General features: G+C 45.7%; 1 protein-coding gene across 1 annotated transcript in view; it reads left to right on the plus strand.

Moving 5' to 3' along the window:
* The window catches only part of LRRC69 (leucine rich repeat containing 69), a 313,342-nt gene that overhangs the window by 169,157 nt on the left and 127,377 nt on the right, over positions 1-16,808 (plus strand). The window contains exon 5 of the mRNA XM_069621344.1: positions 2,493-2,564. Coding sequence (XP_069477445.1) covers positions 2,493-2,564 — 72 coding nt within the window. The remainder of the gene's footprint in view (positions 1-2,492; positions 2,565-16,808) is intronic.

Here is a 16,808-nt window from a genome sequence, read left to right on the forward strand (position 1 = left end):
TGTTGCATTTTATGGTATTCTGCAACCTGTACAGGGGTATAAGAAGTAGAACCTTAGTAAAGATGTGGCAAAAGAACCATATTGTCAACTATAGATTGTCAATTAATTATTTGATTCCTCTTTCTGATCAGTTCACTTGCTACATATTTGATTTGTGCATTAGAAAGGAGAGCATTCTGAAGAGAATGAATATATTTGCTTGCACGTATTTATACGTTGCTGCTATTCGTTAAATTGATTGTCACCCCCGTAGGAGTGGATTGTAATGCACTTAATTGTTGACATAAAAAGAAGGTAAACACTTTGATGGAAATTATTTAATCTATTTATGTATATTTATAAATTGCTGCTATGTTTTATATTGATTCATGTGATTTTATTTATGCAGAAGTGGATTGCTGATGGCATGAGCTAAATTGTTTGCAGACATTTATTAGTTATGTTTTGTCGATTTACTTTTATTGTTTTGGGTGAATTGTATTGTAGCTGATCATTTTGTTTTATAATTTATGTACTTTTATGGATTTGTTTATCCTAAATAAAGTATTGATTTATTCATTGAAATCACACTTTATGAATCGGTGTTTCTGCCATTTTAACAATTACTCACGCCTTTTACGCTGATCACGGAATCAGTACTCCAACATTCATGAATATTTAATTCGCATTTTTAAATCAAAAGCAACCAGAAGTTCAGATACGTTTTAACTGTGTACTGGGTCCGACAGTATGCAGGAAGTCCCATTACGTTTATTTTCAGACATTGGGAGGCAGTGAGTCACCTTTGATGAAAGTGGGTTAGTTAGTAGCCGAGTGAAAATAAAATTGCAGTTGTTCTGGTCACATTGATTCACAGGACTTTCGTAGTGAGTTATATTCTAAAACACACAAGATCCATATGAGGACGTATCTGCAGTTCTGTGTACTCATTACAAGAAAGTGCACTCTGAAAATGGCCAGAACACTCATAAGCATAGTGCACAAGGGCAGGAGGTTTCACAGACAATACTGTTTTGTTCTCATATATGTTTGCTAGTCCTTTTGCATGTATTGACCCGATTTTAGGAGATTTAATTTGGCCTTTGCATTTTCATTTTAAAATTGCCCATGGGGAAACATTTCTCTTAGATCCTACAATTTCGTATGTTTCGCAAGCATGCAGATTTATAGCATGAAAACATTATTACATCTGGAAACCGCTTTTCTGAAGCACCACGTTTGTCTTAAGGTATTAATTTTCCACTCGGTGTATGTGGTGCATTGTAACGTTTGTTAATAGCTTTTTTCTTCAGTCCGTGATATTTATTTATTTGAATATCTGTTTAGCGCTGGCCTCACCCAGAGGGTCTCGGAGCACCATACATTGTTCAAATATTGAAAAAGTGAAAAGAAGTTACAAAATGTTTTCAGGAAAGGATAGGTAGATAGACAAGTGATGGCAGTGGAGGAGGGCAGGGTTACGTGTGGGGGAAACAGGTATGTTTCGAGGCTCTTTTTGAAAGTGGTGATGGAGGACGCAGTGCATATGTGAAGAGGTAGGATCTGTGCCTCAGATAAGATTTCCTCTATTTTGTATTTAAAGTTGGGAAGAAAATTATTTTCTAGGAAGTAAAAGTAAGTTCCATTCCCAATGGGAGTATTTCATAAGCGAGTAAATATTTGTTAACTATGGAATTGAAATGCATTTGCAATAAATATTTCTTTGCACCTAGTTATTTGTGTACATTAAAAGATACATTTTCCTCTTCAGATCAGGCAGTAATAATAGTTTCATCATGCAACACTACCTGTACTCCTAGTCCAAACATATCCATTGAGCTGTGTTGATGAAAGCAGGGGGACAAACTCACATGTGTCAATTTCCTAGTTTTTGTTCGGAGTATTTTACTCCCTATTTTTCTTTTTTGGGAGTATTTGCCAATTTGTAGGGAGTAAAAGTGGCCAATACACCCCTTATCTGTAGGTCTAGGTAGGGTGTTCCATTCCCTGGGTACCCAGTGAGTAAATGCTTGTGTTTGTGTGCATGTGAGTTTGCAGAGTGAAATGTGTAGAAGGTGTTGGCTGGCTTTGTCTGGGGTTTATGTGGGTGATGGGTTTGAGTTTGTCATGAAGCTAAGATGGAATGTTGAGATAGATGGCTTTGAATATAATGCAGAGTCCTTTGAAGGCAATTCTCTGGGGTATGGGGAGTCAGTGGAGCTTGGCAAGAGCAAAGGTGATGTGAGAATGTTTGGGTAGATGGAGGATGAGTCTGGCTGCTGAGTTTTGTATGGCTTGCAAGGGGGCAAGTTTGTTGTTTGGCTAATCAGTAATAACTTACTTTGGTTGAATAAAATGTTTGACAACAGTCCAAGGAAGCAGATACCTTGATGAAATGATAGGGAATTATAAGATTGTGAGCGATAGACTAAAATTCTATATTTTCTGTGACTTGAAAGTGCATCCGCGCATTACTCACAACTGTGACTTAATGATGGCATTATTTTTTCTAGGGCCTTGGGAAATTGAAACAACTAAAGATTTTGGATGTTGCTGTAAACCAAATTCATTCTTTCCCCTCCACAGTAAGTATATTATTTATCTAAAATTTAAGTGTACCTTTATTCTTAAAATGTGACACCTTTTATAAGAGGCTGTTTCCCTAAACACGTTGGAGGAAATGGCAGGCTGTGGCAGCACATTTGAATTTTAGTTTATATGGAAAATATATCTTTGAATTCAGATTTTGAGAACAGTTTTTTGGATTGGAAATGTGCACACACTGCAGTCTGGCTTGGTTTTCATTATAAATCAGTATGGGTAATCTTGCTTCAGACCTTTTACTCTCTGTACCTCGAGAGCTGATGTACCTCAGTTACACAAAACTGATTATGACCAATAAGGCAGAAACACATCACTGGGTTGCTTGTTGGCACTCTTGCTTAGAAGCGTTGCTGCTCTGTCCTGGTGGGGGTGACCAGACTGAATTTTCCCCACCGTCAGGCTGGGAATCCTTGGTAACATTGGAGCAGTTTTCATTTGAATTTTGAAAAACTGCAGCCACTTTAGTGTTCTCTTAGAGTACTGTTGTGTCATCTTAACTATTAGCCAATAGGCAGTGTCTCCCTTTGCTCCACACTTGCAGGTCGTCTTCAGATTGTTCACACACATTCAAGTCTTCTTCAATATCTCTACTTTGTGGTGTTCCTTATCCCACTATGGCTGACTCCAAGGATAAGAAAAGCTTTTCAAGGCATGTTTCACCTGCAGCCACCCAACTTAAAAATATATATGTTGAAGAGCAGCAGGAGGATTGGCTGTACTGCCCAGTCATGATTCTGTGGTATCTTCTGTGGGCTGCACGTGGTAGGCCATCCCCTCTTCTCCATGTGCTGTGTCTCCAGGCAAATAAGGGAGACAATTTGATGCCATTGGCAAACGTATTTTGTCTACAGCAGCCCACCACCATTGAGGCCCCCAACTCCCTCACTGTCCTTTCCTGATACGACTGGGAACTGTTTCATGAAGGAGGAAGCCTTTAAACTGCTTCATGAAGGAGAGGCTGCATCTGATCATGCCATCTCTGTGGCAGTTGACATTTCTGACACCAGCTTTCGCCAAATGAGGAATGGCGTAGTTCTGCGGCAGAAGGATGGCTCAAAGCTACTAATGTTCACCCAAATGTGCAGGTAAAAGCCATAGACATGCCCTTCGATGGTGAGGACCTCTTTGGGAAGAAGGTGGATGATACCCTTCCGGCCATCAAAACAGACATGGCTTGGTCTTTGGATACCTTGAAGCAGATTCAGCAGTCCTCTCAGTATTGTAAGTCTCGGTTCCCACCCGGGACTACGGTCCAGCCTATCGGTCCCAATTGTATCCAACCAGCACTTATACTTCAGGAGAAAGCTTCAGAGGTAAAACACAGTCATACGGGGGCAGCCATTGATGCTGTGGATCCTCCGATTGCGAGAGGCCAGCCCAGTAAACTACCCTGACCACAACACAGGCACGCTCCTTCACTTTCACACTCCTGTGAGAGGCCAGCTTTCCTGTTTTCTCCGCAAGTTGCACCAAATTACCAGATAATTGGGTGCTCTCCTTACTGAGACATGTCCATAATCTGGAATTTCTATTACAACCACCCAGAAATCCTCCTTCCACAAAGGACGAAAAACATTGTTCATCTCTATTCCACAAAGTTCACATCTCCGCTCAACTCTATTGTGTAAAGTTCGCATCTCCTTTCTAAACAAGCAATAGAACGCGTCCCGCACCACCAATGGGCACAAGGTATTTACTGACGATACTTTCTGGTAAAGAAAAATTGTGGGGTGTAAATTTACCCCTAGAGTGACAGAAACTCAGAGGCCATGCAAGGCCCCATTGTGAGAATGAAGCTGGCTGATTTTGAGACCCATAGGGATATGCTGGCCAGTCCAAAACACTTACTTTCCAACATGAGGTGTAATGAATGCGAAAAGTGGGCCCCACTCAACATTACCAAAATGGACAGGCGCTCAAGTGACGGAAAATGTGCCTGAGAAATTAAAACTGCTGGATGTCCCCAATACATTGCAAAAGAACGTTGTGGCTGAAAATGCTGTTTTCATAAAATATGAAAAGCTACCATCTTATTTAAGGAGACAGCAGCACATCACATTGACTTCAATGCAACTCAAGACTGTGATCCAGAAATCTAAAGTGAAGCCAAGCACTTTGCATTTGTCACAAATGGAACACTTAATTTTCAACATTCAAAATGACATAATTTAAAAGGAGAGGCCTACGTGTTGTAGAAGTGAACACTAGTTTTCCATGTTAACTCTTGCCTATGTGTGAATAATACTGAAAGTGAGACTCATATCTTTTTAATAATTGCATTAAAGAAGGATTACATTCCTGAAAAACAGGCCCAGATGCGATACAATATGATACATGTTTAAAGACCTCTTTTCAATAAAAAATGCTATTCTGTTAGAATTATGCATGTAGATTGTTTTCCCCACTGAACTGAAAGGTCTGTGCCTCTGAAACATTGACCTCAAGACCTTTTGGGCTGAGGACCCACCAGAATCGGCAGGTCTGTTTCATTAAAGAAATACAACAGTTCAAATGTGTGGAAGGGTCAGATAAACCAGCTGTTAGGGAGAATTCTCTGTTTAGGCTGAATTTCCTAACCTAGTGAGTCCCCCAGCAGCTTTGCTGGATTTTTGGGGTTTATTTTTTTCTCCTGCCAAGAGTGAGACTCTTTTACCCTCACTCTTGGGCATGATTTGAGTGTGTTTCTTTGACTCTAGATGTGTTTAATGGGCTATGGGGTCTTTTACTCCATAGGGCTTCATGTGTTTTTGTGATATGTGTTACACAGCACCCTCAGTGCAGTAACACAGGGGTGTCATAGTGACTCCCCAGTATAGACTCCATACCCTGGGACTGACTACTGTCTCCCAGGGCCTGTAAAGTCACCATTGACTTTACTAGTCTTAAATTCTGAACAGAACCAGTACAAACCATCATATTGTGGACGTACTGGCTGGGGCAATTCCGTTGCCCCGGTGTCTGTTAGTCGAGGGGGCACGTCTCCGTCCCCCCTGATCGAGTTTTGGCTGGTGGCAGTGGATACTACTTTTTATATTCAACCGCAAATATTTCTCTATGGGATTTTCCCATTGTCCGAGGCTACTATCTTTAATTATTTAATTACGATAGCCTCGAACATACCGCTGGTTTATTTAATTAATATTAATTCTCCGGTTGGTATTTTTTGCCCAAACTCGGTTCTAAAATGGCGTTTGTGTTCTCTTCTGTGACTCCAACCCAAGTCGAGCCCTTTGTTCCACTTTTTGGCGGGCTTCTCCACAGAAGCCCTCCCAAGTGGTGCCACTCTGTCTGGGGTACTTAGGAGGGGTGGAGGGGGATTTAGGCACCCTGGACTGAGTTGCCTAGGCAACTCAAGTCGCACTCCGTCCTGATTGGCCTAAGTGATGAGCCGGCCGGCTCACCAGTTAGCATGTTTGAGTGACAGCTAGGCTGAGTGAATGGGGGTTTTCTGCATAAAAGCAGGGCTTTGGGGACTGGAACTTCAGAAGTCGCCACAGGACCTAAGAATCCGACGAGGGAGAAGCTGAGCCGACCTGCCACGACGACACCACCGGTGGAGCCCTGCTGGACCGTCTCACCACTTTTCCCAACGACAGAGGAGATCTCCCGCCGGAGAGTCTTCTTCCTTTGACTGGTGGGGATAACCAGTTTCACCGTCTTTTCGCCTTCCCGACGTATCTCGTGGCCGTCTTGCCTGTGCCAAGCACCCTGGCAACCGGGATACCATGTTTTACCACGGCCGCAAATTAAAGGGTATTACCTTTAACCGGAAAACTCTGCGGCTGGTTTCTTCCCTGGCAGTGCAACAACCTTCATCTTTCCTCCAAGTCGAGATCTTCTCTTCCCCTGGACGACGACGAGACTTGCACCCACTGCCAGGAACAACTGCCACCGCTGGAGGATCCTTCCCGCTTAAGGTACCATGTCCCGCCTGGCTTCCCTTGCCACCGACTGTACGGGGTAGATTTAGCTCCCGGCTTTCGAACCTGGGTTAGCCTGGGACACCCTGGATAAACTTTTCTGAGCCTCTCTAAACTCTTTTCGAACTCCCTGCAAGACTTTCTAAGCCTAGTGTAACTGTGTGATCTTGGGCGCATTTGTGCTATGCTCTCTCTAAGAGTGGGCCCAGCCTATGGACTTTGGCTCACCAGTGACTTTTGCTCTTCTGCCTTGCTAATAGTGTTCCTAAATCTTAGAGTGGTGTACCTTTCCATATTCTGTCTTTTTCCCTCCCTTTTTCATAAACTTATTGGAGTGCCATCTATAGTTAAGCGCTCACCTCTGTATGTAAATAAGTGGTGTTAACTAAGACTTATCTGATAAGGAATAAGGGTTGTATATATTATAATAGTAACTGTTTTTAGAGTATTTTACAATAAGAGTGCTGGAGTGTTTCAAACAGTGTGCTTTTAAATAAATAATTATATACTTTGATACCAAAGCTCTGGTCAGTGTTTGTTTGTATTATCGTATCTGAGTGCCTATTGTGTATACTTTGCATACTGCCTAACTCTTCTTGAGGGACGTCTGACTGCTCAGCCACAGCTACCAGGTAAATCTGGGTGGTACAGACTGCTACCAAGTGGGTTTACTGCTAACACCTGTAGTCCTAAATCGTTTGCAGTGTTCCCTAAGGGAACTGCACAAGTTTTTGCTAACACCAGCCAACAGAATTGACCTCTTGTACTTGCTTGACCCCAATAAAGTGCCTCTCAGAGCCACTAATGGATCTTCAAAGACTGTGTAGAAACATACCCTACTCATAAGCACATGTTTAGTCACATGTTTCTGAGGAAAACAGAACTGTCTGTATTTGCTTGGAATATGAAACTACGACTTTTCATATGAATGGATGGCCATTTAATTAACATTGGACTCCTTTTTCCTTAATAACATAAGAACTGTGAGTCGCAGTGAGCTCATCCAGGACTCTTATTAAAGATCACAAAAAACAGTCAGTTCTATGTATCTCTTAATTTTATGTGATGTATAGAATTCGAGGTAGGAAGAAAAGCATGCTTCTGACCTCATAATTCAGAGGAATTTGAAAATTGGTGTACTGATAGAATGCAAAATTAATGTTTGGCATGTTAAGTGGCATTTTTTTCAATGTTTTGGCTCTGGAGCAAATCACGAAAAAAATAGCTCCTCCCAGGAAGGACGTGCTGAAGTGAAATTAATATTTCCTGATTCGCCATAAAATGTAGAATTAAAAATATATATATATGTTCATGCAGTTATCTGAAAAATAAAGATAGTTGCCATGTAGGGAGATTTTAAGAAAACCAAAATGACAAACCAACTTGTCATTTTGGAGTGATGCATTATTCTCCTCCCTTCAGTCTCCATAATCAACACCTCCCAACTTCTTGTCCTATCAGCAGGCAGTGAGCGGAATTGGTGGGAGGGGGGGAGCTAGCCAATCCATACCGTGTGAATATTGATAATGGTTAAGTTTCATCAGCACTATATAATATCAATTTCCTATCTGAGAGGGATTCTAGCGGGGAACAACTAACCTGAGAGGCAAAGAGCGCTACCAAAACCATCAGCATACCACCTTGCCTGGAAAAAGAGCTGTCTACCTGGAGAGGCCTCAAACCTTGCAGGGGAGGCAGGGACAGGAAAACCTAGAAGCTAACTGGGTCTGACATCGGAGGAGCCAGATGAGGACTGGGTTCTGGTGACTATCTTTGACAGAAGTCTTTGACCAGATCTGTGCTTTCCCATGATGAGCCCTGCTGTTTCCCTGAGTGCCCAATAACCAAGGTCTCCCATGTAAGTAGATTGATTCCGATGACAGCAAAAATATGGGGGAATTCTGCCATCATTCATTTCCTTCTTGCATAGTGGGTAGGGGGGGAAACTGTGTAGAACGTGGCCATATTTGACTAAAAAGATAACTCAACTGATTCCTCATAGAAAACACCCTTATCCATTTCAATTGTATTGTATTGGGAACCAGCGGCCTTAATCCTGTCCATTTAATTGTGTTTAAGAGGGGCAAAACTGTGTAGACCCTTAGCACATTTTTATTAGTTAATTCAATTAGTTCCCATATAGAAAAGATCACGGGATGAGTTTTGTTACAATTCTAAACTAACAAATTTCATTACCAGTGTGTTACAGCCATTATAGTCAATAAAGTAATAGGGTGACCCTATTTTCCTGTAACCCCTGACTTCCTTATAGAAGAGGGGATTCCTTAATCCCAAAATAAGAATCCCTAAAAATCTGCCTTTCAAGTGAATGTAGTGTGCGCAAAACAAATTTTCCCATTTATTCCCAAATCAGAAGCCCAAAGCCCTGCAATTCATCTGAATGAGTGTTGAAACACGATTTTCCCATTGAGTTCATTTCCCAAACCCTGCCTTTCTTATAAAAGGCCAAAACGATATTACCATTGAGTTCATTTCCCAAATCCTGCCTTTCAGATAAAAAGCCAAAAAACGATTTTCCCACTGTGTTCCCACCCCCTGTACCTTGCCTTCAAACCAAAGGGGTCATATCTAATTGATGCCTGGAGGGTGGGGGTTGCTGGGAGAAAAGAGCATTGGTATAAACTAACCAATCACTGTGTGTTTTTAAACTTTTTCTATCGGTTAATTTGCAAAGAAATCTGATGTATGTTGTGACTGCAAATCTCTGAATTCTACCTGTGTTGTTGTAGTAACTGATGGTCTATTAAAAATACATGTCCATTAATGGATGCTAGTAATTTGAAGTGGATTTATGAAAAATACCAATGCTGGAGAACAGGAGTTACAAGTAAGTAACGTATTCCTTCTGCTGTATAGCACAGTGACCAGAAAAGTGACTTTGGACACCCCTAAGTTGGCATCATCAAATACAACCGGTTAATGGCCTTCTTTATTTTCAGTGGCGGGGCTCTCAAATTTCGGGCAAAATTGATTAGAGTGATCTTTGGTCTATTCACTCATGCCCATTCGTTCTAGACTGGAGTGTATTCTGTTTACATCTTTTTCAGATTGTACTCTACCCATGCTGATATATATACGTATTGATGCCAATAGCCTTAGAGGTAGACACACACTGGTTTCTGTTTTCGGTCACCTATTTTTGAAGTTACTGGTATTGTCAAACCTCTGGGCTAAAATGAGTAGCAAACATTCTGGGATCCTGCTCATGTGAAACAGACCTGGGTCAAGATTACAGAAACTTTGCACCGATGTAAGTGCAAAGTTTGCCCGGTAGTAGCACTAGGGCAGAGTTTGCCCTATTTTAAAAACACTGGCACACTTTAAAAAACCATTGCACCTCGACGCGTGCAGTTTTGCATAAAAGCACCATGGCAAAAATAGCCCAACTGCTAAAAAGATGCATGTTCACTACATTTTTCACCAGGGCAAAGTTTGCCCCAGTGCTAATAAGGAATGGTATTAGTAGTAGGGCAAACTTTGCTCTGATGCAAAAATGCATCATAAATGTATCTTTTTAGCCCTAGGGCAATTTTAGCCCTGATGCTTTTAATATGCCAAACTGCACTTTTCAAGGTGCAATGGTTTTTTAATGTGTCCCAGGGATTTTTTTAAATAGGGTAAACTTTGTCCTCGTGCTAATACCGTGCAAACTTTGCACTTGCACCGGTGCACACTTTATGCAATCTGGCTCCAGATTGGCAGAGCTCTCTTTTGGTGTGTGAATGCGAGATGAATGCAATATGACATTTAGCAGTTAGCTGGTTGCCAGACGCAGAATGGCTATGAGCTGGATGCATTGTGGCCATCTTAAATATAACTTTAGAACCATATGCACGCAGCAAAGTACATTGTAGAAGCGTTCTGTGAATTGTTCAATTGCAGGCCCCAAAATTACTGGAGTAACCACACGTATCCAACTTTGCTGTCCTTATGAAGAGTTGGCTTTTCATGCATATTTACTGGACACTTTAGATGGAACCGTGCTTTTTCATAGATCTATTATTTTTCAAATATCATTTTCGGCTTTTTTCACTTTTTGATTGAAAGCCTCATAAATAAAGGTTAAAAGCAAACACACCGGCATTGAGAGTTTACGGAGACCACTATTAACAATTATATCATACATCGTATTGCCTACCAATTGCAGGCCCACCATTTCCGACAGTGTATTTTACGTTTCATCATGAGCTTGTGAACTGTTCTGCTTTATTTTATAGTGGCTGAATTTAACATGGGAAGCAGGAATAGAACTCCTTAAAGACACCACCACACTGCTGAGTTTTTGTCAACAGGTTCAGGAGAAGGATTTCTTTTAGAAAGGACATTCGGGCCAGTGTATTTATCAATTCACGTTAATTCACATTGAAAACACTTCTTTGACTTACATCTTTGAGTGTGCAAAATGAAATCATGTGTCTGCGTATTTTGCTGAATGTGTATCATTTTGGATCGTATTGCAGGATGCAGGAATCACGGCAGAAAATCTGCTCTGTGCATTTCCCTGCTCCATACACGGAATGCGAACGTATATCCCATCAATATTTTGGCTGGTGGGCGGGGGTGGGTATATGTGCTTTGCAAGCGTTTTAGTGGCCTCAGAGCAGGCAGACTTCATTAGGGTTCTTCTTCAACCGCGGATGCCATGTTTTTTCAAGGCGATCGATGTTACCTGTGTTCTTCCTGCATTTGTTTACTCTGAGGTGTCAGTTTAGGACTCAGAAACACCGTGCTGTGAGTGCTGGGCTGCTGCACTGTGCCTTCTCTCCTGTGCCTGGCACGTAACTGTTAGGCAGACCAGACGTCAGGAATATAGCTGACTTGCACTTTTTACCGACGTACAGTATAAATACGTTTGTTGCATTATATAGATACATATTAGCTAGACATATTAATTAGAATGAACAATGACTATAAAATTACGTTTTTAGATGGGCAATAAACATGCCACAGACACAATAAAGAAAAGAGCTAATACCCACTAAATGAGTCCATGATGTCCAAATTGAGGGGGTAATTCATAGAATTCGGCGCACAAGTGGCATGCACGGCTGGCGCAGAGTGCGCGTGTGGCAGTCTGCGCCAGCCGTGTGCACCAAAACCCATTTAGGCGCACAGCGTATTCATGGATTTATACATCCATAACCAGCCGTGGCGCAGACTGGCGCAGCGAGCCTGCAGCAGCGCCAGTTACACCCCTAACCCTGCCCCATACACCAAAGAAATCGCACAAATCCAGTACCGGGCGCAAAGGTCAGTGGACCAGCATACAGCTCCCCAACCACGAAAACGTGTGTAAAACTCTCTGCGCACCCCTCAGAATACACAAACCCCGCTCGTGCCAGCGAAAACGCATGTAAAACTCCCCGCGCACGCCCCAAAATACACGTACCCCGCTCGCGCCATGCCAATCGCGTGTAAAACTCCCCGCGCACCCCTCGGAATACACGTACCCCGCTCGCGCCAGGTAAATTGCGTAGAAAAAGCACCCCCCCTGTGGCGTGGGCTGCCTGTGGGGCATGCCCAGGGTGGATGGCTTGCCTGTGGGGTATGGGGAGGGTGAGTGGGCTGCCTGTGGGGCATGCCCAGGGTGGAAAGCGTGCCTATGGGGCATGGGGAGAGTGAGTGGGCTGCCTGTGGGGCATGCCCATGGTGGATGGGGTGCCTGCGTGTATTTGGGGGGTTTGTGGGAAGTTTTACACGCGATGGCCTTGGGTGAGCGGGGAACGTTTATTTGGGGGGTGCGCGGGGAGTTTCACATGCGATAGGTCTTGGCCGAGCGGGGAACGTGTATTTGGGGGGTGCGCAGGAAGTTTAACACACGATGGGCCTGGCGCGAGCGGGGAACGTGTATATGGGGGGTGCGCAGGGAGTTTTACACGCGATAGGCCTTGGGCGAGCGGGGAACGTGTATTTGGGGGGTGCACAGGGAGTTTCACATGCGATGGGCCTGGCGCGAGCGGGGAACGTGTATATGGGGGGTGCGCAGGAAGTTTAACACGCGATAGGCCTTGGGCGAGTGGGGAACGTGTATTTGTAGGGGGCGTGGGGAGTATCACATGCGATGGATCTGGCACGAGCAGGGAACGTGTATATGGGGCGTGCTCAGGGAGTTTTACACGTGATAGGCCTTGGGCGAGCAGGGAATGTGTATTTGGGGGGTGCGCGGGGAGTTTCACACGCGAAGGGCCTGGTGCAAGCAGGGAACGTGTATATGGGCGGTGCGCAGGAAGTTTTACACGCGATTTGGCATCTTGGGCCTTCCCGGGTGTGCGGTTTCCCCCCTCCCCATGCCCTGCAGGCAGCCCACACCACAGGGGACTACCCTACAACCCTCCCCATGCCCTGCAGGCAGCCCACATGGCACCATGCACTTGTGAGCCCACTTGTGAGCCACAACTCATGTCCCCCTGCACCCCCACCCACCCAGCAGTGACGGGCACCTGCCAGCAGGCCCCGACTCATGTCCCCCTGCACCCCCACCCAGCAGTGATGGGCACCTGCCAGCAGGCCCCGACTCATTTCCCCCCACCGACACGTCATCACACTCCAGACCCATGTGCCTTATGGCCACCCAAATCCCACCCCAGGCCACCCCAGTCCAAACACCCCACATTGAATTCCCAAAGTCATGATAGAAAATACATAACCAGCATGCCCATGAATACATGTCCCTCAGACCCACACAATGGTGACACATGACTGTGAAAAACAACATTGTGACATGCGCAAAACAAATGATAGAAGACCACACAAGTAAAGTATAAAAAAAAGTGTATTGAAGAATCAACAAAATGAATAAAACAAAATCACACAATAATGAAAAGAAAGAATCCAAGTCCGGAACTCCAAAAATGAAAAAAATAAAATAAATGCTGCAACCAATAAAATCCAAAGTAAAATGGCTCCTATGGGTCTGTCCATAAACTCAGAGTTCAAAAAAAGCAAAGTATTCCACCATGGGTCCAAGAAAATAAAATCCACATCGAAAACTATTTACAAAAGAACATCCAAGGGTCCATGAGCCCAACAATCCAAAGGAAGCCTACTAAAAACCCTACCTAATAAACAACTATATACAAAAAGGTGGGGCATAGTCCATGCGCCCCAAATGAAAAAAAAATAGAAAGGAAACTTACACTAATGAACTATATACAATGGCGGCGGGCAAGTCCAATGGCTCACTTGGTGATGTCCCGGGCCAGGGCATCATCGAACTCCTCTTCAACGTCCTGGAGGCAGGCCTCTTCCCTGGCTCCGAGGTCTCGCAGGGATAAAGCCATGTCCACCTCCAACTCCCTGCGAATTTCCTCTAGGCACTCAGCCCGCCTCAATGCCCTGCGCATGGAGTTCTCCGCCCTGACCATAGTGAGCTGTGCCTCTTCCACCCGCTGCCGCTCTGCATCTATTTGCCGGCACAACCGCTGCCACACGGAAGACACTCCCAATCCAGGGTCCTCCTGCCCTCTGGCCAATGCCTGCACCTGTGATGTTGATGGCCCCGAGCCATCATCGCTCTCACCTTGAGCCTGCTGCTGCCGTGCACGTGCCCTGCCTGTCGATGCCTGCACGTCCTCCTCCTGCTGGGGTCCAGTTGTTGTGATGGCCACCCCTGCTGGACCTCCGACTCTCGACTGTGGCAGAGATGTGTCCTCCACCAGCCTGGCCGCTGGATCAGGGGCCGCTCCACAGGGTGCCCAGATGGTACGTGGGCAGGAAGATGGCACGGAGGACGACTGGCACATAGGGGGTTCCGTTGAGGAGGGGGTCAGTAGAAGGTCCAGCACACGGAGGCACCCAGTACCGGTGATCCCTCCTAGCCAGTCGACGCGGTCAACGAGGCATCTGAAATAACGTGCAGCGCCCTCACGAGAACCCTGCATGTTATCCCGGATGCCAAGTTGACGCAACGCCACCCCAGCCAGGACAGGCTCAACACGGTCCCGGATAGCCACGTCCACAGGGAGAGGAAGGCCAGTTGTTGTTAGCGGATCCCCTCGCTGAAAACGGGTCTGGATGAAGGCATCACTGCTGGTGCGGGATGATGCAGTCACAGGATCGGGGATAGGATTACACACAGGCACCTCTGTGTAATGCGGCCGCCTGGGCTGCCTCCTGTCCCTGCCCCTGGACTGCACCACTAGCACCAGTGGAATCCCCCCTCCAGACCCTGTATGTAGCCCTTCCACGGCGTCCTCCTCAACCAAACCCTCCACCAACCTGGATGAACCAGTGCCATCTTCCTCCATAGGCCCCTGTGGGGTCTCAGCTGCCCCTTCTGCTGCCAAGGAGTCCACCTCCGACCTCCGCCTCTTGGACCTACCCTTGGCAGCTGCGGCCGCGAACGCGGCACCAGACCCCTCATTCCCCGACGAGATGACAACATGGGAGGGGAGCAGGACCTTGCGTCTCCGGCTGGCGGTGGGATCCCTGCCGCTGTGCTCCACAGCACCGTCTCCGCCCTCTTCATCAGACAGGGTGAGACAGAACACAGGCATCAGGGCACTCTACAATGGTCTGATACACACATGACAGTTGCACATGAGTGGCAGTGTCAAACTTCACACATGGCATCGCAATCCCCAAAACACCTATCATTTGAACCCACACACATGCGCAAATTAACAGGAATGTTGCAGCAGGCAGCACCATCCATACACATACAACAGCATGAGCATCCGAAGGTTAGCCTGACTTCACATGCAACACGGGGAGTGCCAAAAACATGCACACACGCCACCAGACATACATGCATCTTTACATCTCCACCACCTGTTGCAGTTAAATCATCGGCATCCATGTCACATCTGCCAATCAGCCTCCATGGTGTATCACAGTGGCACACATGTCAGATACACACACACGCACATGTACATTGTGCACATACATGAAGGTGGAACCAGCATCCATGTGTCACACCACATCCATGCCACAGTACATACACAGAAATGTATACATGTGTGCACCTACACATGCATTTGGCCATCATGCATTTGAACACATACACCATTGATGTGCCTCACACATGACTGGACTCGCATGCAGCAGGCTCATGTCCCTGTACATACACATCCATACATGGGCCTTTCAAGACATATGTCCATCCTGCACACTCCTGGCACACCTCAACATGCCCTGCGTCCAATCGGTCCGCATGGACACTTACCGCTCGACTCAGGACGGGTTTTCCTCTGAAGGACCTGGAGGTGGAGCGCTGGGTGTATGCGTTCCAGGACCCTCATCTGGATGTTGCTAAGGCGGACCCGGCACCCTTCTGCATGCTTTGCCTTCAAGAGGCTCTGGGGCCGTGCTGGGCTGTGGAGCGATGGGACTTCAGTCAGGAGTCTTCTGTTTCAGCAGGGGTGGTCACAGCAACTGGACCGCTGCAGATGGCTGACGTGCAGGCACCAAATAGCAGGGCACGTGGCCAGCAGGCAGGCAGGCAGCAGCAGATGGCAGGTGGGAGCGTGCTCGGGACTCTGGGGGGCAGGAAAATGGCCTTCTGGGCAGGAGCGTGGTATTCCGTGTGTTGTCGCGTGGCCAGCTTAATACGGAGTGATTTGGGATGTGAAAAAAACTGCACGTCAGCGTGTAATTCGAGGAAAGGCCCATAGCGCGTAAGCGCATCTGTGACGTGACATGCACGGGTGTTCCCCTGGCACGGGTTGAAGATCCCACGTGGGTTTCCATCGCTTGGTACGTGCTTTTTGTGGCAAGCGGTGCGTGTGTTTTCCAGGCGTTGGGGTTCACACGCGATTACTTCACAGCGGGTGGGTGTTGGATACGCGTTCTTGTTCTAAACACGTCCTTCGTGTGGCGGACGTGTTTAGGCCTCTGCGTGTCTTTGGCCGTACGCAGGTTTACCCTATTTGATTCCATGAATATGTGTGGTTCGCGTGCGTGTGGGCGTTCCGTGTACTGGGGGGATTAGCATGGCTGGGGGCAGGAAATGGGAGGGATTCAATAACCTACAAACTGTGTATCCCTCCTCAAATGTCATCTCCATTGGAAAAGCATTACAGACCCTCATTCAAAGCCCATATTTGAAGCTCTTATGTTAAAGCTCTTGTTTTAATGACAATAGTTTTGGCTTAAAGGTAGTTTAAAACGCTACCTAATAGCCCAAACTAAAAAGGGGAAGGGCTACGCACATTATATGCTCTTATTGTATTTCTACATCAAACTAGTACCAACTATTTTGGATAACTGACACACACACACACACACACACACACACACACACACACACACACACACACACACACACACACACACACACACACACAC

This window comes from Ambystoma mexicanum, chromosome 5q (assembly GCF_040938575.1).
Source record: "Ambystoma mexicanum isolate Mex_15411 chromosome 5q, UKY_AmexF1_1, whole genome shotgun sequence".
Classification (NCBI taxonomy): Eukaryota; Metazoa; Chordata; class Amphibia; order Caudata; family Ambystomatidae; genus Ambystoma; species Ambystoma mexicanum.